Source organism: Pogonomyrmex barbatus, unplaced genomic scaffold (genome assembly GCF_055798465.1).
Source record: "Pogonomyrmex barbatus isolate J1 unplaced genomic scaffold, ASM5579846v1 scaffold6, whole genome shotgun sequence".
Classification (NCBI taxonomy): domain Eukaryota; kingdom Metazoa; phylum Arthropoda; class Insecta; order Hymenoptera; family Formicidae; genus Pogonomyrmex; species Pogonomyrmex barbatus.
In genome coordinates this window covers 9,318,714-9,337,924 of record NW_028297160.1, presented here as the reverse complement: position 1 = coordinate 9,337,924, position 19,211 = coordinate 9,318,714, and the positions used below count along the sequence as shown (strand labels likewise).

Below are 19,211 nucleotides of genomic sequence, written 5' to 3'. Positions count from 1 at the left end.
CATAAAAATTTATTGCTTAATTTGAAAATTTTTATCTATCTATTATTTTATATTTTTACTCTCTCTGCATATAATGGAAAAAGCAAAAAACCAATAAGAAAATTTAAAAAGTATTATGAGCTAAAAGCATTATGTTCCATTATGAACTAATAATTATATAATATTAGATAATCTATGTAGTATTAAATAACCCATCGACATGTAACTGAAAGAAAAAAGTAAAAGGATTACATTATATAATATAAAGCGTTTTCTACATAAAATAGGAACAAATATATTTTTAAGATGAACTCATAAAAAATATGTTGCCATTTCGTATCGCATAAAAAATATCAAATTACGCAAATTAAAACATTATTGCATCCACTAACATTTAATAATTACAGTTTATTCAATACAATTCAGTTTAAAATGAAATTGAGGAATTAAATGGGCAATATTTGCATAAGTTAACTGATAACAGATTTATATTTTTTTTAATGTTGTAATTTGAATATCATGAATAATTTAAAAATTAATGTAGAATAATTTTGTCCTTTAATTTATTCTAATTTCACATACATGCTTATTTTTCTCAAAATCAAAACTCTATATTCGTTTCATTCAATTCCTCAATTTATGAATTATATATTTTCATCTTCATTTGCTTATATTACTGTATTTTATGATTTCATTTTTATAATCATGTACACTGTACGAATGCATAGGACTAGCAAAAACTGTTATTCGCAAAATATTGTTTTAACTAGTTATATATTATCAGCAAAAATAGAATTAGATTTGTGAATTATACATAAAATAAATGTTTCAACATTAGATTAAGTTTTAGAATAGAAGTAGGAAATAAATGTTTTTTTAATAGTTAACAAGGACATAAAGTTGTCATGGAATATGCCTTGCAATCCTATCTGCATGTTCCTGAAAAGAAATTGTTTCCAAGTAATGATAAGATTAGTTTCCAAGTAATGATAAGATTAGTACAGGATATTTAAATTATATAATAAAAAAATCATTTTTATTAATATATCAATGTAATAAAACATAAGTATCATATAATCGCGTATATAAATTAATAAATAATAAATTAATAATAAATTAATTTTATTTTTTCTCTAGACTGAATATTATATAATAAATTATAAATAAATTTCATCATCAGCAATTATTTGTCAAGTAATATATATAATACGATATAATCTTTTTAATATATTTAAAAATACTTTTTTTAAGCTATTTTCTAGCTAAAAATACTTTTTCATGTAATATTCATATTTTAATTCATAATTTCCAATATCGATAATTTCATCACATTTATTCAAATATGTAGATGATATACATACCATCATTCTGTTAAATTGAGGAATATCTTCGTGAGGACCTTTACTTTTAGGTGGCAGCTTTGGTAAAAGACGTTCGATATTTATATCGACCTTAGGATCTTTCTCTTTAATCTGCTTCATAGTTTCCTTACAAACTTTAATTACAGACTCGGCATTTAAACGACGATTATCACTCCATAATGGACAACTATGTTGAGAAAAAATGTAACGTGAAACAATGTCGATTAGATTGCATTACAATGTCAAGCTAAATATTGAAACTCACAGATTTGATCCTGTTGCTCCTTGACCCTGAAAGTGCCGATAATCGGTTACTGGTTTATCACAAATGTAACACATCTTGGCACCACACAGACAAGTCATTTTGTTACAACCTTCCTCCTTAAAGAACATTCGGTTGCAACGATAGCATTTCCGTACTAAAGCTTCAGTCATCTTTTCTTCCAAGTATAAACGTGCAGCTTCCGATTTTTTCTCATTGCATTTCAAAGGTATATGATTAATTTCCTTACATAATCTAAAAATATCAAAATAATTTATTAGCATATAATGCACATTTATTTTTGGATATTTTTTCCAGAAATCAGCCAGAAATACTTATAAATAGTAATATTTAATATGCAAATATAAATGTCCACAAATTTTATAAGCTAAAAAGCATTTTATATATTCTAGATTATGATAAAACTATAAAACTATAACTTATTATATATTTTAAAACTTGACATGTTAATTAAAAAATACAGAATTTTATAAAATTCAATGATAACAAAATTACAACCATATCAAGTAAACAATCGGTATATAACACTGAATACAAACAATACCGGACAAAATAAGATTCTTCTGGTGTTTAATAATTCCTTTATTTCTGAGTTTATATAAATTCAAAATTAGACGTCGAAAATTCTATCTTACTAAGTAATGCTTGTATTATTCCATTTCTGTGTTAGAACTTACCCTCAGTCTTGACATATTGTTTATTCTATACGTTTATTGCAAATGATATCTTTTTCAATTCAGTTATTATGATAAATATCCTCATATTCAATTGTCGAATTGATAAACAATCGTCATAGATAGTAAAAACCAAGTTAGAATCCTGGTTAATCGAGATCACTTACCGGCAAGATTCCTTCATGCATTCCGGATTGAGGCATTTGAAAATCTTATCTTCGGGCGGCGGTATAGATGCAAAATGACAAAATGGGCATGACACTAATCCCTCAACTCCAGCAGCCATTACCTCCGCCTCTTGTTGTTTGCAGAGCAGGATACTAAACTTAGTCGGCGATAGTATCTTTTGAAGTACAGATATAGGAAAGTCACAACCACAATTTAGCAAACACTTAACATGCGTGTTGCCGTCTGCTAATACTATGTCTGTACTCCGTATAATACAGGAATTACAAAATATGTGTCCTTCCGCGCACGTGGAACATTTTGATGGCATACATTCGTTGTCATAACAACATTGGCATTCAAGCAGTTCATTTTTTGCCTATAAGAAAAAAATTAACAGAAAATAAAGATCAAATTCATCTAAAAAAAATAATAATAAAATAAAATAATTTTAATTTCCGTTTTAAGATATCTCGTACTTTAAGCTCATTAAATTCCTGCTCCTCTTTCGCTTTCATTTCATCCAAATACTTTCTAAGTTCTGCTTTATGTTGTATAAAAGCACACTCTTGAAGAAACGGTATATCCTCCGTTAGAATCGTTTTGCTGCTATACCGTTTAGTTTTCAAGTCAGGATTTAATGCTTCCAAAGCCTTCGCAGTTAAACTTAAATTGTGTACATATTGACTATATGTATTCACCAACGTGTTAACCTGCAAAATAAAACATATGACTCGATATTTAGAGTGATCGATTAATAATCAGTGGGTAGCAGATTCAAACATGAATTTCATTCCGTATATTCGCGAAATATTTAATAAAGAAAAAAATAATTATGATACTGTATCTGATAAAGATTTATGTTAAAAATAAAACAGAATTTGAATTATAAATTCAAATTAATTACCTTCAATTTGCTGAAATAATGTTTAAGAAAATCTACAGCGTGCGGATTAAATTGGCACTTTCTTTTCTCATCTTCAAAGTATGAAAATGGATCTGGAAACAACTCTAAAAACTGTTGCACTTGAAAATCCGTAGTGTACTGTTTCTGTTGTTCCGTAAGTTTCTTTTTAGCTAGATACTGTGCTCTCGTTGGATAATCCGGGTTTTCTAATTTTGATTGAACGAATTCTTTTATCTGTTCAGGATTTTTATACATCTGCTCGGCTATTTCTCTTAAGTATACAGGATCCGCTTCTGGGAATATCATCAATAAGTCGGCATATTGCTCATTTAGATCGGGAGTTTTTAAAGTTTCATTCGAATTTTTCACTGTTGCTGCTGGCTCAACATTTTTAATTAATAGATTTTTTTTATTGTAATTCAATAACGCGTCAACTAACAATTCCAACAATATCGCCTCATCCCGCAAGTCATCGGGTTGAATACCTTTGAAACATAACGCTTTAATAAAACTAGCTTTTACGTCTGGAAACATAGGTATTAATTTGGCATATATTTGAGATGCTTTTTCATGTAATGTTATAACATGTAATGGTATAAGATCACCATTGTTTTCTTTTATCATCACTTTGCTTGCATTTTTTTCTACATCGACTAGCGACGAGTTTTTCTAAAATAGAAAAATAATTAATAATTAATATACATTTATGTTAATGACAAAGTTATAAAAGTATATATCTGTTCATTCAAAATGTTAACTAAAAGAAGCTAAAAAAAACTCATTAGTTCATAAAAATCCACAAGTTCATAAAATATAGAATTGAAATCACAAGTAAAAAAAAAAATTAATTACTTTTCGAACTTTTTGAATTATTATCGTATTAACGTCACCCATGTTTTTTTTTGCCAGGGAATGAACTGTGTTATATATGTACGAAACTTTCAGAAAAATTCAGTTGAAGTGTGGTTTATGATAAACATAACATGTTTGTTATACATGATAAAAACGCGCGAGAGAAGGATTGCAAAGAAAGGAAAGTCGTAACATAAGAACGTAAATATTATCCTCATAAGCGTTTTCGATCCGTGTTCGAAAACACGTATTAGATACGGCGTGAATTTTTGTAACATCCAAACCATTTTAAAATAAAATATTAAAATTAAAAAAAACTTGAAATTTTTATTTTTTAAAAATTAATATCGAAAGTGAGTTGCACATATAATTTTAATAGGTGATTTCTAACTGAATTTAACTAACCTACATACATTTCTTACCTGAGCTTTATCTCCTCTCTCGCAAATCTGAGGTAAATTCGTACCGTCCATTTCCGGATGATAATCTTTGCTGCTACCCGGTGTGGGGCACTCCGGGGCAATTTGAACAGTCGCTGTTGAGGTAGATGGTCGAGTATAAAGCGGCGTACTCGACACTTTTGTGATGGGGATATTGTCTATCTTAACGTTGGTTTCTTCTGATAGTGTTTTGTTCTGCGAAATAGCCGCGTCAGGATTGATACATAAACTTGTCGGTTGAGAGATACGATTGCTATTTGATGCTTCTTTATCACTTGATAGCACGCTCGGTGATATCTCTGTGGGCAACTTGTATGCGATTTTAGGCGCACCAGCGGTCATGGCCTTCATCGCCGTCGCCGTTGCTGTCGCTGTCTTTCCTGCTGGCAATACCACCACTGTTTTCGCAGACCTTTGTGCTGTATCCTTCGCAACTTGCAATTTTGACGGCATTAAAATTTGACGTTTTTGACGTTTGAGCATCTTTTGCCATTCTCCTGTCTTCTCTGCTTGAACGAATTTTAATTTTTGTTTATTAGAAATTATATTAGATTCCTCTTTAAGAGTTTGTGAATTCTTAAAGGGAATTCTTAATTGTGAATTCTTAAAGGGAATTCTTAATTCCCTAGCGTTTGAATTAATATAATTGAATGGCATGGGTTCCATAAAATTTCTATAAGCCATATTATCTTCATACCGTGATACAACAGGATTTTGATTATTACTTATAAACTTATTATTCATATTGTTGAAATCTTCTTTCCATAAATTCTTTTTATTTTCATAAAGTCTTCTTACTTCGTTAGCTTCAACCGGTTGAGTGAATGACCCTCTGGATTTGACTTTAACAACTCTTGGCTTGCTTCTCATTGTCTGTTCTTTTTCTGTAGCTAAAGATACGTTTCCAAGACTCCGTTCCGTTAGAGTACCCAAGTTAAATAATGGTTCCAATTTACTTGGCCAAACAGTATCAAATACAGATGACACAGATGACACTCCTGAATTATTAACTGACTGCAATTTCTCGGTCTTTAATCCATCAACTTCTGATAAAGGTTTCTGTAAATACTGCATAGCAGATGCACTATTAGGGTTAAAGTTGCTTGAGCATTCGGTTAAATACATGAGCGAAGGTAATTGCAGTTTTGCTTTTCTTAGTTGAACTGTATTTTGTTGATTGATATTATTGATATTTGTATTATTCAACATTTTTTCTTCCCATATATTCTTATTTTTTATTTCATCAGTTTTATCTGTCATCAATGTAGATTCTTTATTTTCTGATTTAACATCGACAACTCGTGTCTCGGTTCTTGCCTGCGCTTTCTCTCCCAAATCCTTTCTCTTCACTTGGAAAAAAGGATCAGATACATCCTCTATCGGGGGCTCGAGAAAAGCCTCTAGAAAATTATCAATATTAAACATTTCTGAGGATGCAGTACTTGATCCTAATGCATCATCGGAAAATATAGATTTTATTTCGAGAGGTTCTCGAACTTTCGTCAATTCCATGTCATCTATGTCTTTTAAAAGTTTCGAATGTATAGGGTTAATATCATAGCTGAATTCGATATTTTTGTTAGGTATGTTTGATGTATAATTCAATTTTGTCTTTCTGACTGGTACTATGCTTTGGTCAGTATTGTTATCTATATTTAAAGGTGTTACTTTTGCAAATACATTAGTTTCAATTTCATCAGTTCCATCCGATGCAAATTCTTTATTCCTCGATTTTATATCAATAATTTCTTTTCTTTTTGCACGTATCGGCTTCTCTTTCAAAGTCGCCTTTGTATCCATCTGATCTTTATGCACAGAAGTTTTCAAACTCTTTTTACATTGTATGGGACATATCTCATTGGAACATTTTCGTTTGTTTAAAGGCTGAATTGCCGGCCTTTTCTCTGGTAATAAGTCCCACAATGTAAGTTCAATACAATTTTTGGCAAACTGATTATTACAAAGTGTCCTGTAGATCAAAGAGTAATTAAAATTGGGTAGAAGAGCATGTATTATCCTTGCATCCTTTTGCAATTCATCTGAAACACTGAAACTGCAAAGGTCCTCTAATACTGGTGGTAATGCTGGAGCATCAGGATCTTTACTGCACCCTGGTTTTGGGTCTTCCATCTTAAAAATACTTTTCACATATGCAACATCATTATTATTTTCTTCTAAAACTGTTGCTTTAGGTACCTTTGAAGTACTTTTTATACATGTAACATCATTCTTTTCTTCTAGAATTGTTATTTCAGGTATAGATACTTCAGATACTTGAGTCTTACTATTAGCAGTTGTAACTTGGCTATCACCATCAGTAACCACATCTACAGCTACATCAGTAACCACATCTACATCTTGATTCAGTAACGATTTATTATCATTTGGCTGTAAATAAGAACATGAAGTTGTGATATCATTAGCTGCTATTTTCAAAGTATCAATTACTGAAGTATCATTCATGTTAGATGTATTGTGATGATAATAATCTGTGTCATCATCACTATCTGATGAAATATCAATTACTTTGACATTGGTAGATTCCATTGAAGAGCTGTATTCAGAAGTAGAATCACTAGCATAGTGTGATTCTGACGAACTGGACGTTCCCATAATATCCAAAGAGTTTTGAAAGTCATCTTTCTCACTGATGATTCTAATGATGTGACTTATCTTGTCCGTTATGCCAACGAAATCACAATTTTCCAAAAAATCGGATATCACGTCTTCATCGATATCTTGTCCGTTCGCCGCTAGACGTCTTTTTATCTCTTGAATCTCAAGACCGTTTCCGCACATAACCTTGTCAGATTATACAATTCTCTGTGGGATTAAAAGACAGATTGTGAGATCGAGGAGTAAAATCTGATTATCACGAACACAAGAAAAGAAGCTATCGAAAAATTTACGAAAGTAACAATTAACTTATTGATATAGTACCTTAAATGTTAAAACACAATCTGCATTTACCGATATTCACGCAAGCAATCCTTGCTTTAAGCATTCATTTCAAGATTGCACGTGGAAATAGCTAATACCAAAACGAACAACGCACTTATATCGCTTCAACAAGCCTCTGACACAAGCTTATTCATGTTTTGATTGATTTTGATTTGCAAGTGACATGAGCGATCTGTTCCTCGTATCTGCACTTTCGTCTGTTTCCTTTTTCCAACTTTAAACTTTATATATTCATTTCACTTTAAGTGCAGAAAGTGCAATCTATAAGGCGTGACCGATTGAAAGAAGAAACAAGAAATGTAATTGGCTGTGCTGTGCTTAGCTTTTTCGAATTAAATGCGACGAACTATTGGTTATCTGAAAGAGATAAAGTCTGATAAAGATAAAAAAAAAAAAAAATGGAAAAGACGAGAAGAAAAATTTCGTTATTTGCAATGTGTAAGGGTGCATTTACATTAAAGATAGAAAAGCAAAATGCGGAAATTTGAGCAAAATTTGTTAGAGCCAAAAAGAGCAAAGTCTGAAAGCCAACAATGCAATTTTAGCTGCCTCGAAACAAATTCAATTCTTTCACTTCTAACGTATTCAAAATTCAATATTGTAGCATGCAAACGGATACGTCCCTTTTTCTTTCTGTTGATTACGTGGATCACGGGATTGATATTCCGCAAAAAAAAATGTGTAATGCGCAAATTCAATTGTGCAAGTTACGTTGTTATTTACCAGCTAATAAAATAATTCATTATGATAAAAATGTACTTACCGTGAAAAATTTGTGAGAATAACAAAATGACTAGACATTTTTATAGAAATTTAATATCGGAAAGATAAGATAATTTTATTCTAGTCAATTATTAATTTTAAGTTGTCCAATGCTTTTGATACTCAAAATAAATAATTTCTAGTTATATTGACTAGTATTAAATTGGACTAGTTTTAAATTCTGTTGAGACATGCTTATAAATAAAACTAATATTTCATTTATCGTACCTGTACAGTAAATCTTGATTGTCTATATAGCAAACTTTCTAATTTCCAAAATTTTCTATTGCAGAATTTTCCTAATGTTGCAATATGTTTAAAGAATTTGTCATACCACAAATATATTAAATATGACACAGATAATCATACCGATTAACTATACTTTTTTTTACTTATAATATTATTAAAAAATTATGAAAAAATTATAGAGTTATTCTAGGTCGGAATCAGACACGTGTTTCCTCCGCGTCACCAAACACTTTTAAAGCACAGATTAAGAACGTATGTTTCGTACTCCGCGTTCTTATAGGACTTTTCCCACACGCTTGTAGGCTGGCAAAGTGACAACGCGACAACGCGTTAGCCAATCTTCAACCATATAACTTTGTTACATATTAGAAAACAAGACGGTGATTAGCTACCGCGTTGCCGTATTGCCGCTTTGTCACGTCCTGCCTGCAATCAGCCATACGCTGACGAGGTATCGAAAGCCGCGTCCCCACTTCCCCCGCCGTTCGACCAATCCATGTGACGCTTTTCCTCCACGCCATACAACTATTGGGGTGCGTTTAGAAATAACTTCTGAGTACCCACCCAGGTATCGTTTTATCTTTGTTTAATATTTAACGAAAAACACGAATAAAAATGACTGCGTTCAGCAGAAAAAGTAGTCAGTGAGCGTTCAGTGATTTTTCAATATGATTGGTCCTTGCTTTTAGATCTTCGTTGAATCTAAGTGTAGAAACCAATCATAATAAAGAATCACTGAACGCTCACTGATCTGCTTTCTCTGCTGAACGCAGCCAATGATATATCCAATGTTTCTGAACGATGTGATACAAATAAAATTTTTATCTATAAAAAATACTTAATTTCTGCATGAAACTTTATGAAATCTTATATTAATAACCCTGAATACTGAAGTATCTATATAAAAAATGAGATTTAGAATAATCAGTAAGTTTTTTATAATTTTTTCATTATAAGTATAAAAATTATAAAAGTAGGTATAAACATTCTTAACTGCGACATAAATTCCCGATTCGCAGGGTTGCGATATTGTGGTTTGCCGAACACATTAAATTACGCGGAAATGCGAAGACGCGCGAAGCTTCTCACAAAGCCGCAGTAGTTGCATCGGCGTGGAGGAAAAGCGTCGCACACGGATTGGTCGAACGGCGGCGGCAGTGGAGATGCGGCTTTCGGTTCCGCGTCGGTGTACAAGCGTGTGGGAAAAATCCTATAAGAATGCCGAGCACGAAGCGTACGTCCCCAATCTGTGCTTCAAGAGCGTTGCGTAGTGACGCGGGGAAACGCGTGCCTGATTTCCGACTCCGGAGTGACTGTTTGCTGTTGTTCGTAGTGTGTGCATGGTTAGAACGGAAAAGCGAGGCAGAAGAGAGAAACGAGGAAGAAGGAAGAAAAAAAAAGTGATCGACGAGGACGGAGGCACGACGTCCACGACAAAGGAAGAGAAGTTGAACGCACATACGGTGGACTCTGGAGTAACGGTATAAACGAGTGTGCGTACGTCCTTGGACGGATTTTGCCCGGCGAGAGCTCGGTTTCCCGTGGGAATTTCCAAGAGGATTGGAACAAACGACTCTCGAAAGGCAGCCGCGACCCGATTCGATCCGGTGACGTCGTAGAGAAGCCTGGGTGAAGGCAAACAAACACGGCCATCGCGTGGTCCGCCATCTTGGTCAAGAGAGGAGTCGGTTATTGTCGTGCCGAGGGGAGAGAAAGAGAGAGAGAGAGAGAGAGAAAGAGAACGCGTGCGAGGCCGTTGTTTTTTTCCGTATCCGCTGAGTAAGTTGCGAAGGAAAAGCGGAAGCGGGAGGCGAGAAGGAAGGATACGGAGAGGATACGCTTAAGGTGGCTAACGGTCACCGAATGTGGTCGAATCTGCGGGGAACGCGCACTGGGAGGACCGCGAGAGAAGAGGAACTCGAGGCGAGGTAGCATCACGCAAAACAGACCCCCGGGGTTACCCCACCGCACTTATCCCACCGCGTCGTCACCGTCGTCGTCCCCACCACCGCCCTGCCCTGGATACCGTGGTTATTGCGCAGTTGGAAAAATTGCTGAGCACGGACGCGGGACGTCGTCCCCGAGAGTTCGCAGCCCCGCGGACGTTTACCGGTAAGTGAAAGACACCTTCCTGCTCTTGTTACCGATTCTCGGATCATCGTCTCGAGATCATACGTTTATCTCCGTTTGTTTGTTTTTTTTTTTTTTCTATTTTTTTCCTGATTTTTCTGACGGAGAGAAACGCATATTTCGCACCGGATGCTAGGAAGATAAAAGAAACTTTCGATAACAGAATAAATTGAAGGAAACAAACGGAAGCGACGAGTGTTATGTATACGATCTCAAATAAATTACGTTTTATGAATATATTTCGTTCTTTATTTCTTTATATCTTTAGACAACTACTTAAATATTGAATCTTTGAAACTATGAAAAAATCGTAAGCATATCTTGTCCTGTTTCTTATGTGAATAGCGCGTGATAACCCTGAAATTGGACGCGTCTCTTCGGCATAATTGTGAACACGCGGTTAGATGTTCAGACTGCGAACTTAGGATAGTTTAGAAATTCTGAAAACAATTTACGTGTTTTCTTTGAAGTATTCACTAAGTTACAATGCGGTGGAAATAAGAAAAATACGAAAAATACGATAAAGCATTCCTTATAATATTTTTCGAGAAACCTAATCAACTTACAAAGCGATGATAATACGAAAAAGAAAAAAATTTTCTCTCCAAAAATTTGGAGGATCAATAACTTTTCTGAAAACCTATCAAACTTGTAAAGTGATGGAAATAAAAATAAAAGGTAAAAATAAAAAAAATATTCCTTTCTAAGTTAGTCCTTTGTAAGTATTTCGAGTACGGACAGTTTCTATTCATTAAAAATTTCACTGCACGTTGAAAGGTCCTGAATTTGTATTTATATAGGTTTTTATTTTGTACTATTTAGATTTTTGCACAATAAAGATAAGGTACAGGTATTTGTGCTAGAAATTTAAAAGTATATCCGTGAATTTTTATAGATTTTTCGAGCCACTTTGCACATGAAAAAAGAATCGAACGACTCGAAAGACTACCCATATAGGATCACATGTGGTGCCGTTTTTTCACATAAGTAACTAATAGTCAATGACTTTTTTTGAAAACCTAAAAACTCAATATGATGAAAATATGAAAATAAATATGACGAATTCCGTTTTAAGACTAACTTTTAAAAATCTAAATAAATTACAATAGAAATATTAAAAAAGCAAAGCATTCATCTCTAAGATTAATGACTTTTTGAAAATTCTAAAGATTTTAAATAGTCTGAATAAGAAATATATGTTCGAAAAATATGAGATTCCTTTCTAAGATTAATTTTTCTAAAAACCTAAATAACTTACAATACGATAAAAATATAAAAAAGCATTCTTCTCTAAGATATTAATGACTTTTTGAAACTTTTAAAGCTTTGAAATAGTCTGAACAAAAAATATACTTTCGAAAATTTATAATACGTTTTATCTTATCTAGTTTTTATGATTTGAAAACTAAAGAGTAATTTATTATTTTGCTGTAGAAAGTTCTGTTAAAAAAAATTATTCAGAATCGAAAGTAGATACGATAGATAGTTGATTCTTTTTGAATATTTGTTGATAAGAATTAATTGCATATCATATCCGTCTTTATTTAAATGCTGCCAATCTAAAATTCTGATGCGGTATAATGATAAAATTTTTGCATAAATTTTCTACTACATTTCAAAAAGATTTATTTTCTCTCTTGAGGAACATTCATGAGCTATCGAAGAATTAGGCATCTCCGTCCTGTTAAATAAATATACATGTGTTTAAATATACATAAGTTTAAATATTTTTTTATGCAAAAGACACGATATAAATATATAAAATAGTGATGTAATTACATGTACATTTTATTCTATGTGGCACAAATAGCGAACGATACAAAACAATTAATATGCTAATATGCTAATGAGATCTTATCTTTTATCTTTAGTAGATTTTAACAAAATTTGTTTCCTGCGTAGAATTTTAATATATATAAATTTCTATATATAGTTCTATACATAAATGAATAATTTTTTTACTTTAAAAGATATGTAGAATTGTGTAAATGGTACAACATTGAATGCAATATATAATTTTTATATAACTTTTAATCCGATAATTTTTTAATAATAAATTTTTTACCTAATTTAGAATTATTTTTTCTATAAGAAAAGTGCCGAAGTACCAATTTCAATAAATCATTGTTGGAAAAGGCAGAAATCTAAAATTTTTATCGTTTACTTAATATAAAGAAAACTCACGTATTCTTTGCGATAAATATTTATGCCATTTTTATAAGAGCATCAGATGATTTATTTTTATCCTCTTTTTCAAATAAAATATCAATTTCTTATTTCGAACATAAAGAAAACAATTTTTTTCTTTTCCTTTTTTTTCTTCCGTGGAAAACGAGTGGAAAAAAGTAATTCATACTTTACAGTTAGAAATCAGCTTTATCAGGTCAAATATGAAAGTATTAGAAAAAAAAGAGTAAATGTTAGGAAAAATTCGAGGAATTCCTTTGTGTTGCAGGCTGATGAGTTGATGTGAGTGAGAAGGAGGTATATCGAGCCAAAAGAGACAGAGAAAGCGAGAGATACAAACATCCGAGCCATGACGAACTCCGCGCCCAAGTTAGACAAGGCTAAGGTGGACCGGCAGGCCTCGCCGAAGGTCGGATATCAGCACAACCACCATCATAATCGTTCTAATAGTAAATCGTCGCCGTTCCTGTATAAGAACAATCGCCACGCGGCCAGGAATACGAAAGACGGCCGGCAGAGCTGCAGTCCGTACAGTCCGTCATCCAAGAGTGCGAGGAGCTCGCCACAACAGCAACCTCAACAGCAGCAGCAACAACAACAACAACAACAGCAGCAGCAGCAGCAACGTTATGAGTATCGCAGTCCGAGCAGTAGCCCGACCAACAACTTCTATGCGGGCGCCAAATTCTCAGAAACGCCATCGCCCGCGAGCGTGCCCAAACCGCCGAGCCACTGGACGAAGAGACTGATAGGCACCTGCCGTCAGTCTGATAGCATAAGCGAGCACACGAGGCAACTGCGCATAGTGCTGAACGTTCAGGCCTGATACCCAGCGACCAGCGCATTCACCAGCTACGCGCGAGGGGAGAAGCGGCGATCGTCAATATCTCCTAGAGAATCAGGTACGATAGAGAATCATCGTCAGTAAAAGACTCGTCGTCGGTGAAGAGGGCAGAATAAGAGAGACGATGATAACGACGATGATGGGAACGAACGCGAAGATAATGATTTAAATAATGATGATGATAATAATGATGATGATGATGATGACGATGATGGTGACACCGTGTGCGGTCCATACACACGAGTTTTCGATTTTATCGCGCGAGTGGATACCCCGTAAATCCATTCTTTACGCTAAGATACATCCAGAATAACGAACTTTAAGCCGTACAGACTTATGCCACCGCGGGAGAATGACGACGCGACGCATCGGTGCGTCCCCGATGCCCGCGATCGATGTGTGCACGCGAAAGATACATTATACATGTGTATATATATATATATATATATATGCGTTCTGGACTCCCATCACGCGCCATCATTGTGACGAAGAGAATGTAAGTAATACTGTATTTTAGATTATCGTATATCGCTAAACTTGTAAAGGGTACAACTAGAAAATTCCAACATAACATACATACATACATACATACATACAGTCTGTGTAACATCCGAACACAGAAAAAGAGAGAGAGAAAAAGAAAGTACATCTCAGTCTGACGAGACGACAAGCGCGGACGAGCGAAGTTTCGCTTCGCAATTTTTGTCAAACGATGCGCTTCAATATCGACGCGTTGGAGAGAGAGAGAGAGAGAAGAATATAGAGCGTACGATGATTTTTCGCGAGACATCCGGTACGCGTTTTTATTAACCCGTCGAGTTTCCCGAGTTTCGATCATCGGCATTAGGGACAAAACGGCGACGCGTACGCGTAATCTGCTTCGTGTAGCACGTGTAGATGCTGGACAAATAACTATTCGTTTAATAGCTGCCCGACTAATGATCATTTATCAGTATACTTCTTTATTAACAGTTTCTTTCGCGGACTTTATCACCTTGGTTATTACGAATTGTAGACACGCAACTTCGTACAGATTTATTTCAGGTAGCTCTTTTTTTTTTTTTAGTTTTTTTCGTTTATTTTTTTTCCTTTTCATTTTTTTTTTTTTTTTTTTGTTGGGGAATATTTTTATTTTCTTACTATTCCGCTACTCTCTGCTATTCGTTATTCTTTATGTGAGATAAGTGTATAAGATGTAAGTTTTGAATTTCTCAAGTGTGTCTTAGGCAAGTGGTGGTTGATCGAATATGGCCAATATATCATAGAGGAGGAAAGGATTGAGAGAGATGTGAATGAGAGGAGGATCGAATGGATGTTTTGTTTGCGTGAACAGTAGATTATTAAACAATGTTGCGACAAATTTGTATTTTTGATCACACTTCTCGTGCTCTCGATTTTCGGCACGTTTCAACAAGATCGCTGATGAACGTAACGTAAATTTAAAATTTATTTCTACGATAGAGCAAACGAGAGAACGGGAGAGAGAGAGAATTTAGCAGGTTTATCCGTTGCAAACGGAACTATCACTTCTCTCTCTCTTATTTATAGTTTCGATTCACAGTTTTCAATCTACGCTCATTGATCGTCGCGATGACTGTGTTCCACGATTTGAGAAAAATTCAAAGTATTCCGACGCTTTATTTAGAGTATTGAGGATGGAGATTTTTAAGAGGGACGAGAACGTTTACGTCGTCGTTTACGTCGTCGACAGCGACCGTCTGTCTCTTCTTGAATCGCGAATCGTAGTCATGACGGAGAGACAGGACTTGATAATGACGTTTAAAGGATGACACGCGCTGCGCTCCTAATTGGGGATCCTCGAGTTAGATTAAAACACAAAGAAAAACAGGAACAATAGTTAACGATAACGAACGTTAACTCGACCCGTCCTTGAAGAATTGTCCTCCGTGCGAGTTTCCTCCTCTTTTTTACCGGCTCTAGAAAGACAAGACCGGTCCGAACTTTTTCGTTGTTTACAATGCTTTACGGGCGCAATTGTCATATCAAACTCGCACCACTTCTAATATATACTGGACACAGTAAATGGACTTAATCTATAATTAACGATAACAATAACAATAATTTAAGGGTAAATAAATATGATAGTAATAAGATAAGGCCTTAACGATACATAAACAGCGTGGAGAATACGATCGATTTGACGTTGCGCAATCAAATCGACAATAGTGGTTTTTTTTTCCGTCACTTTAGATTAGATCTCTTTTGAACTTTAAAATTTGTGTATTATCTTTGTTTATCTCTATTTTTTTTTTCCTTTTTCTTTTTCGCGATAAGCAGAATTATTTCAAGCCACAGACTGAGCAAAATTGTTTGACGTAGTATTTTAATCAATGTTACACTTTTTTTTTTTTAAGTTTCTTGATTACTTGCAATAACTCTTTTGCAATATCTATGCCTCCTCTTACGTCAATTGCTTTGTTCGATTAGTCTTAGGAAAGAACGAGTTTGCGAGACGGGTGTGATTGTGAAGACGCGCGAATGGGTGAAACGACAAAATCGACGGGGAGACCGATATCAAAAAACGCGCGATTTCGACTTTTTCGATTGCTCGCTCCGTATCTATAGTTTTGTAAGGTGAAATCCTCGGTATCTATAGCAGCCAACACACGACGGTCGCGCGTCGAGGTGACGATCGACTGACTCGATCTACGACGTCGGAAATTATTGAAGGAAAATATGTTTCTACGGACAACAGAGACACAACACGGATTACTCGTCGATATAAACTCGAATGTGCGCGAGGCATTCTTCCCTCCTTTTTTTTCCCTCATCCTTGGCTTCTTGCGCGATCCGGACTCGAGAGAGAGAGAGAGAGAGAGAGAGAGAGAGAGAGAGAGAGAGAGAGAGAGAGAATCGATAATCCCGGGATAACACGCGCGAAGGGGAAAGTTCGGCGAAACTCGGTCCGCTTTTACGTTCGATTTACATATGCAAGAATCGTCACAGTCCAGAAATTATCTTATTTTTTTTTTTTTTCCTTTTTTCTTTTGGTTTTTAACACACGAAACCTTCATCGTTCGAAATCCAATTTGCTCGTCGTTCGCGACGCGAGAATCAGTGAAGGAGAATGGAATGGTCGTGTCAGAATTTTACGTGACGGAGCCAAAACGATTAAATTGTAGTAGAGCACTCTGTATCTTTTTTTGGGGGGGGGGGAATTTTTTTTTACTTTTCGATTTTTATTCTTTCGCGAGTTGGGCAACAACATACGGAATATTACCGATGAATATTTTGGAATCCAAGATATCATATTGGTGTTATCTCGTATATTGTTGATGAATTTGCGCTTGTATCCCGGAACCGTCCTTCGAAAACATTAGCTTATGATTAGCTCTATTATAATGTGAATCTTTAAAAAGGGCGGTTTCGAAGTAACATTACGAAAAGATATGTAAAACGATGAGAAGACTTGAGAATATAATATTCTATAATATTCTATATCGAAGATTCGCCAAATGTTCTCGAAGCCAAAAATTATGTTAAATCCAATATAAATTCTCGATCGATCTTAATACCAGTATCCTAGATTCATCTAATTTGTGGATTTTGATTTCATTTGCGACAGACAGACCAGCTCTTTGCGATGTAGAAACGTCCATATCACGCTTAATCTTGTAAATGTCTCTTAACTCCCCCCTCCCTCCTCCTATGAAAATGTGTCGCGTCACTTTAAATTATATCGATATATCGATGAATTGCTTTTTTTTTTTTTTAATTTATCCTTTTTATTTGCCAATAATAGTCTCTTCCTGCATATGTTCTCGCGCACAACGATCTTATGATCCTGACGACATGCGGGTTCAATGCGTCAGGGATAAAATCGTCAGGGACTCAGAATTCGCGGTGGATCGTTGGGATGAGAGGAAAACGAATTAAACACTGCCGTCCGGTGAGACAGAGGAATGTGGAGCGAGTGGAAACGTGTGTATTTATTGTCTCGCGAAGACGCGAAGGCGATGTAAAGAAAAAAATCTTTGATTTCGTCACCCCCGTCAAAATCTGATGGTCTTGTCCTGTACCCTCCCGAGATTTTGGGGAGTATCGCGTTGCTGGAAGTCGGACATTCGTGCAATCATGATCTTCGGAAGGCAATGATGGATTTTGCCTCGTTGATCTTTTTTTTTTTTTTTACGGCGCAAACCGACAGGAAAAGATACGCGGAAGACGAATAATAGAGAAATAGGTAGGGACAGGAGGAGGAGAAAGAGATGGGGTAATGGGAGGGGAGGGAAAGGTCACGAATGACAGAAAATCAATCGTTTAACGAAGAGTCGATAGGGAAATTAGCTGTGATGATGATTCAACAGATACTATTAATTTTTAATTGATAACATTAATTGATATAAAGTACATACATATATATATATAGTATATATCTATATACATATATATGTATATCTATACGCGTACGAGCGCATATATACATATTATATATATTATATAAGATTAAAAAAAAAAACATAAAGATCGCAATTTAGGTAAGGATAAGTAATGAGGGTAATGACGTTATTAAGTTGGATAAAGAAAAAAAAACATCGCGGTAGACAGGCGAGCGACCGGGTGAGGGAGAGCGAGAAAGAGAGAGAAATGCGTATTCTCATCTTCTCTCTTTCTCTCGCTCTCCCCTTCTCACGAGAGGAAGAGGGAAAAAAATACAGCATCTGTATTCTTCACGCTTTAATATTAATAGACGTAAGTTTTTTGACGGTTCGATACAATCCGACACGGAGAGGCTCGGAAGTTCGAGGATGATAAGGATAGAGAAAGAGAGGAACGCGAACGGCTCGAATGCTTCCGTGTCGCGGCTTTAAAAAGAAGAAAAACGCGATCCGTCGTGTCGTGACTGTGAGGCACACATACACAAAATATAGCTGATAATAATAATAATAATAATAATAATAATCGTAGTTCGTAATCGTAACGTGCCGACGCGCAAGTTGGGTCGTCCCGAGGGAGGCGGATCAACTTTCCGACCGGATCGATCTGTGAAGCGCTGAAGATGCGAGACGAGTCGTACAAAGTCCCGCTTCGAGGAACAAGTTCAATGAACTCCGAGCGAGACGAGTTTTCGAGCGTCGCGGTGGACAGAGAGAGCAAGCGCGGTCGACCGTGACGTCACGATCCGTCGAAGTAAAATCCATCCGGAGTACGCGATCCATTTGCATCGCGAAATGTCTAGGATTATCTGAAATTAAACTTCCCCGAGATTGGACTTGATGCGCTTGTAACTTCAACGCCTCGTTCTGAAAATGAGCGACCGTCACCGCCGCGGGGAGAGAAACCCCCGGTCGAGTAGGAGGTCGGAGGACCAGCAGACGCGGGACGATCCATTTATCGGTCAACATTCAATTGTGATATTGTAACGTACAAAATCGCAATAGACTTGGGCTTAATTA

The 19,211-nt window shown here is 35.3% G+C and overlaps 2 protein-coding genes across 4 annotated transcripts in view; one reads left to right on the top strand and one right to left on the bottom strand.

Moving 5' to 3' along the window:
- Nucleotides 1-249: 249 nt before the first annotated feature.
- LOC105432962 (uncharacterized) lies at nt 250-9,029 on the bottom strand. 3 transcript variants are annotated; one of them, XM_089082579.1, is made up of 10 exons: nt 8,613-9,028; nt 7,602-7,979; nt 7,188-7,484; nt 4,644-7,049; nt 3,370-4,038; nt 2,942-3,175; nt 2,465-2,841; nt 1,606-1,857; nt 1,341-1,527; nt 250-918 (listed from the first exon to the last, which is right to left on the bottom strand). In XM_089082579.1, the coding sequence occupies exons 3-10, from the start codon at nt 7,458-7,460 to the stop codon at nt 883-885; spliced, it is 4,434 nt and encodes a 1,477-aa protein (XP_088938705.1). In that variant the 5' UTR covers nt 7,461-7,484; nt 7,602-7,979; nt 8,613-9,028; the 3' UTR covers nt 250-882. The 3 variants fall into 3 exon arrangements, with proteins under 3 accessions (XP_088938705.1, XP_088938704.1, XP_088938703.1); XM_089082578.1 differs by having other exon boundaries at nt 4,644-7,484; nt 7,632-7,979; nt 8,613-9,029; XM_089082577.1 differs by having other exon boundaries at nt 4,644-7,484.
- A 750-nt stretch (nt 9,030-9,779) lies between these two features.
- The window catches only part of LOC105432946 (uncharacterized), a 17,231-nt gene continuing 7,799 nt past the window's right edge, over nt 9,780-19,211 (top strand). The window contains exons 1-2 of the mRNA XM_011647975.3: nt 9,780-10,745; nt 13,219-19,211. The exon at nt 13,219-19,211 is cut by the window's right edge and continues 7,799 nt beyond it. Of these exons, the coding sequence (XP_011646277.2) occupies nt 13,300-13,776 (477 nt within the window). The 5' untranslated portion in view covers nt 9,780-10,745; nt 13,219-13,299 and the 3' untranslated portion in view covers nt 13,777-19,211. The remainder of the gene's footprint in view (nt 10,746-13,218) is intronic.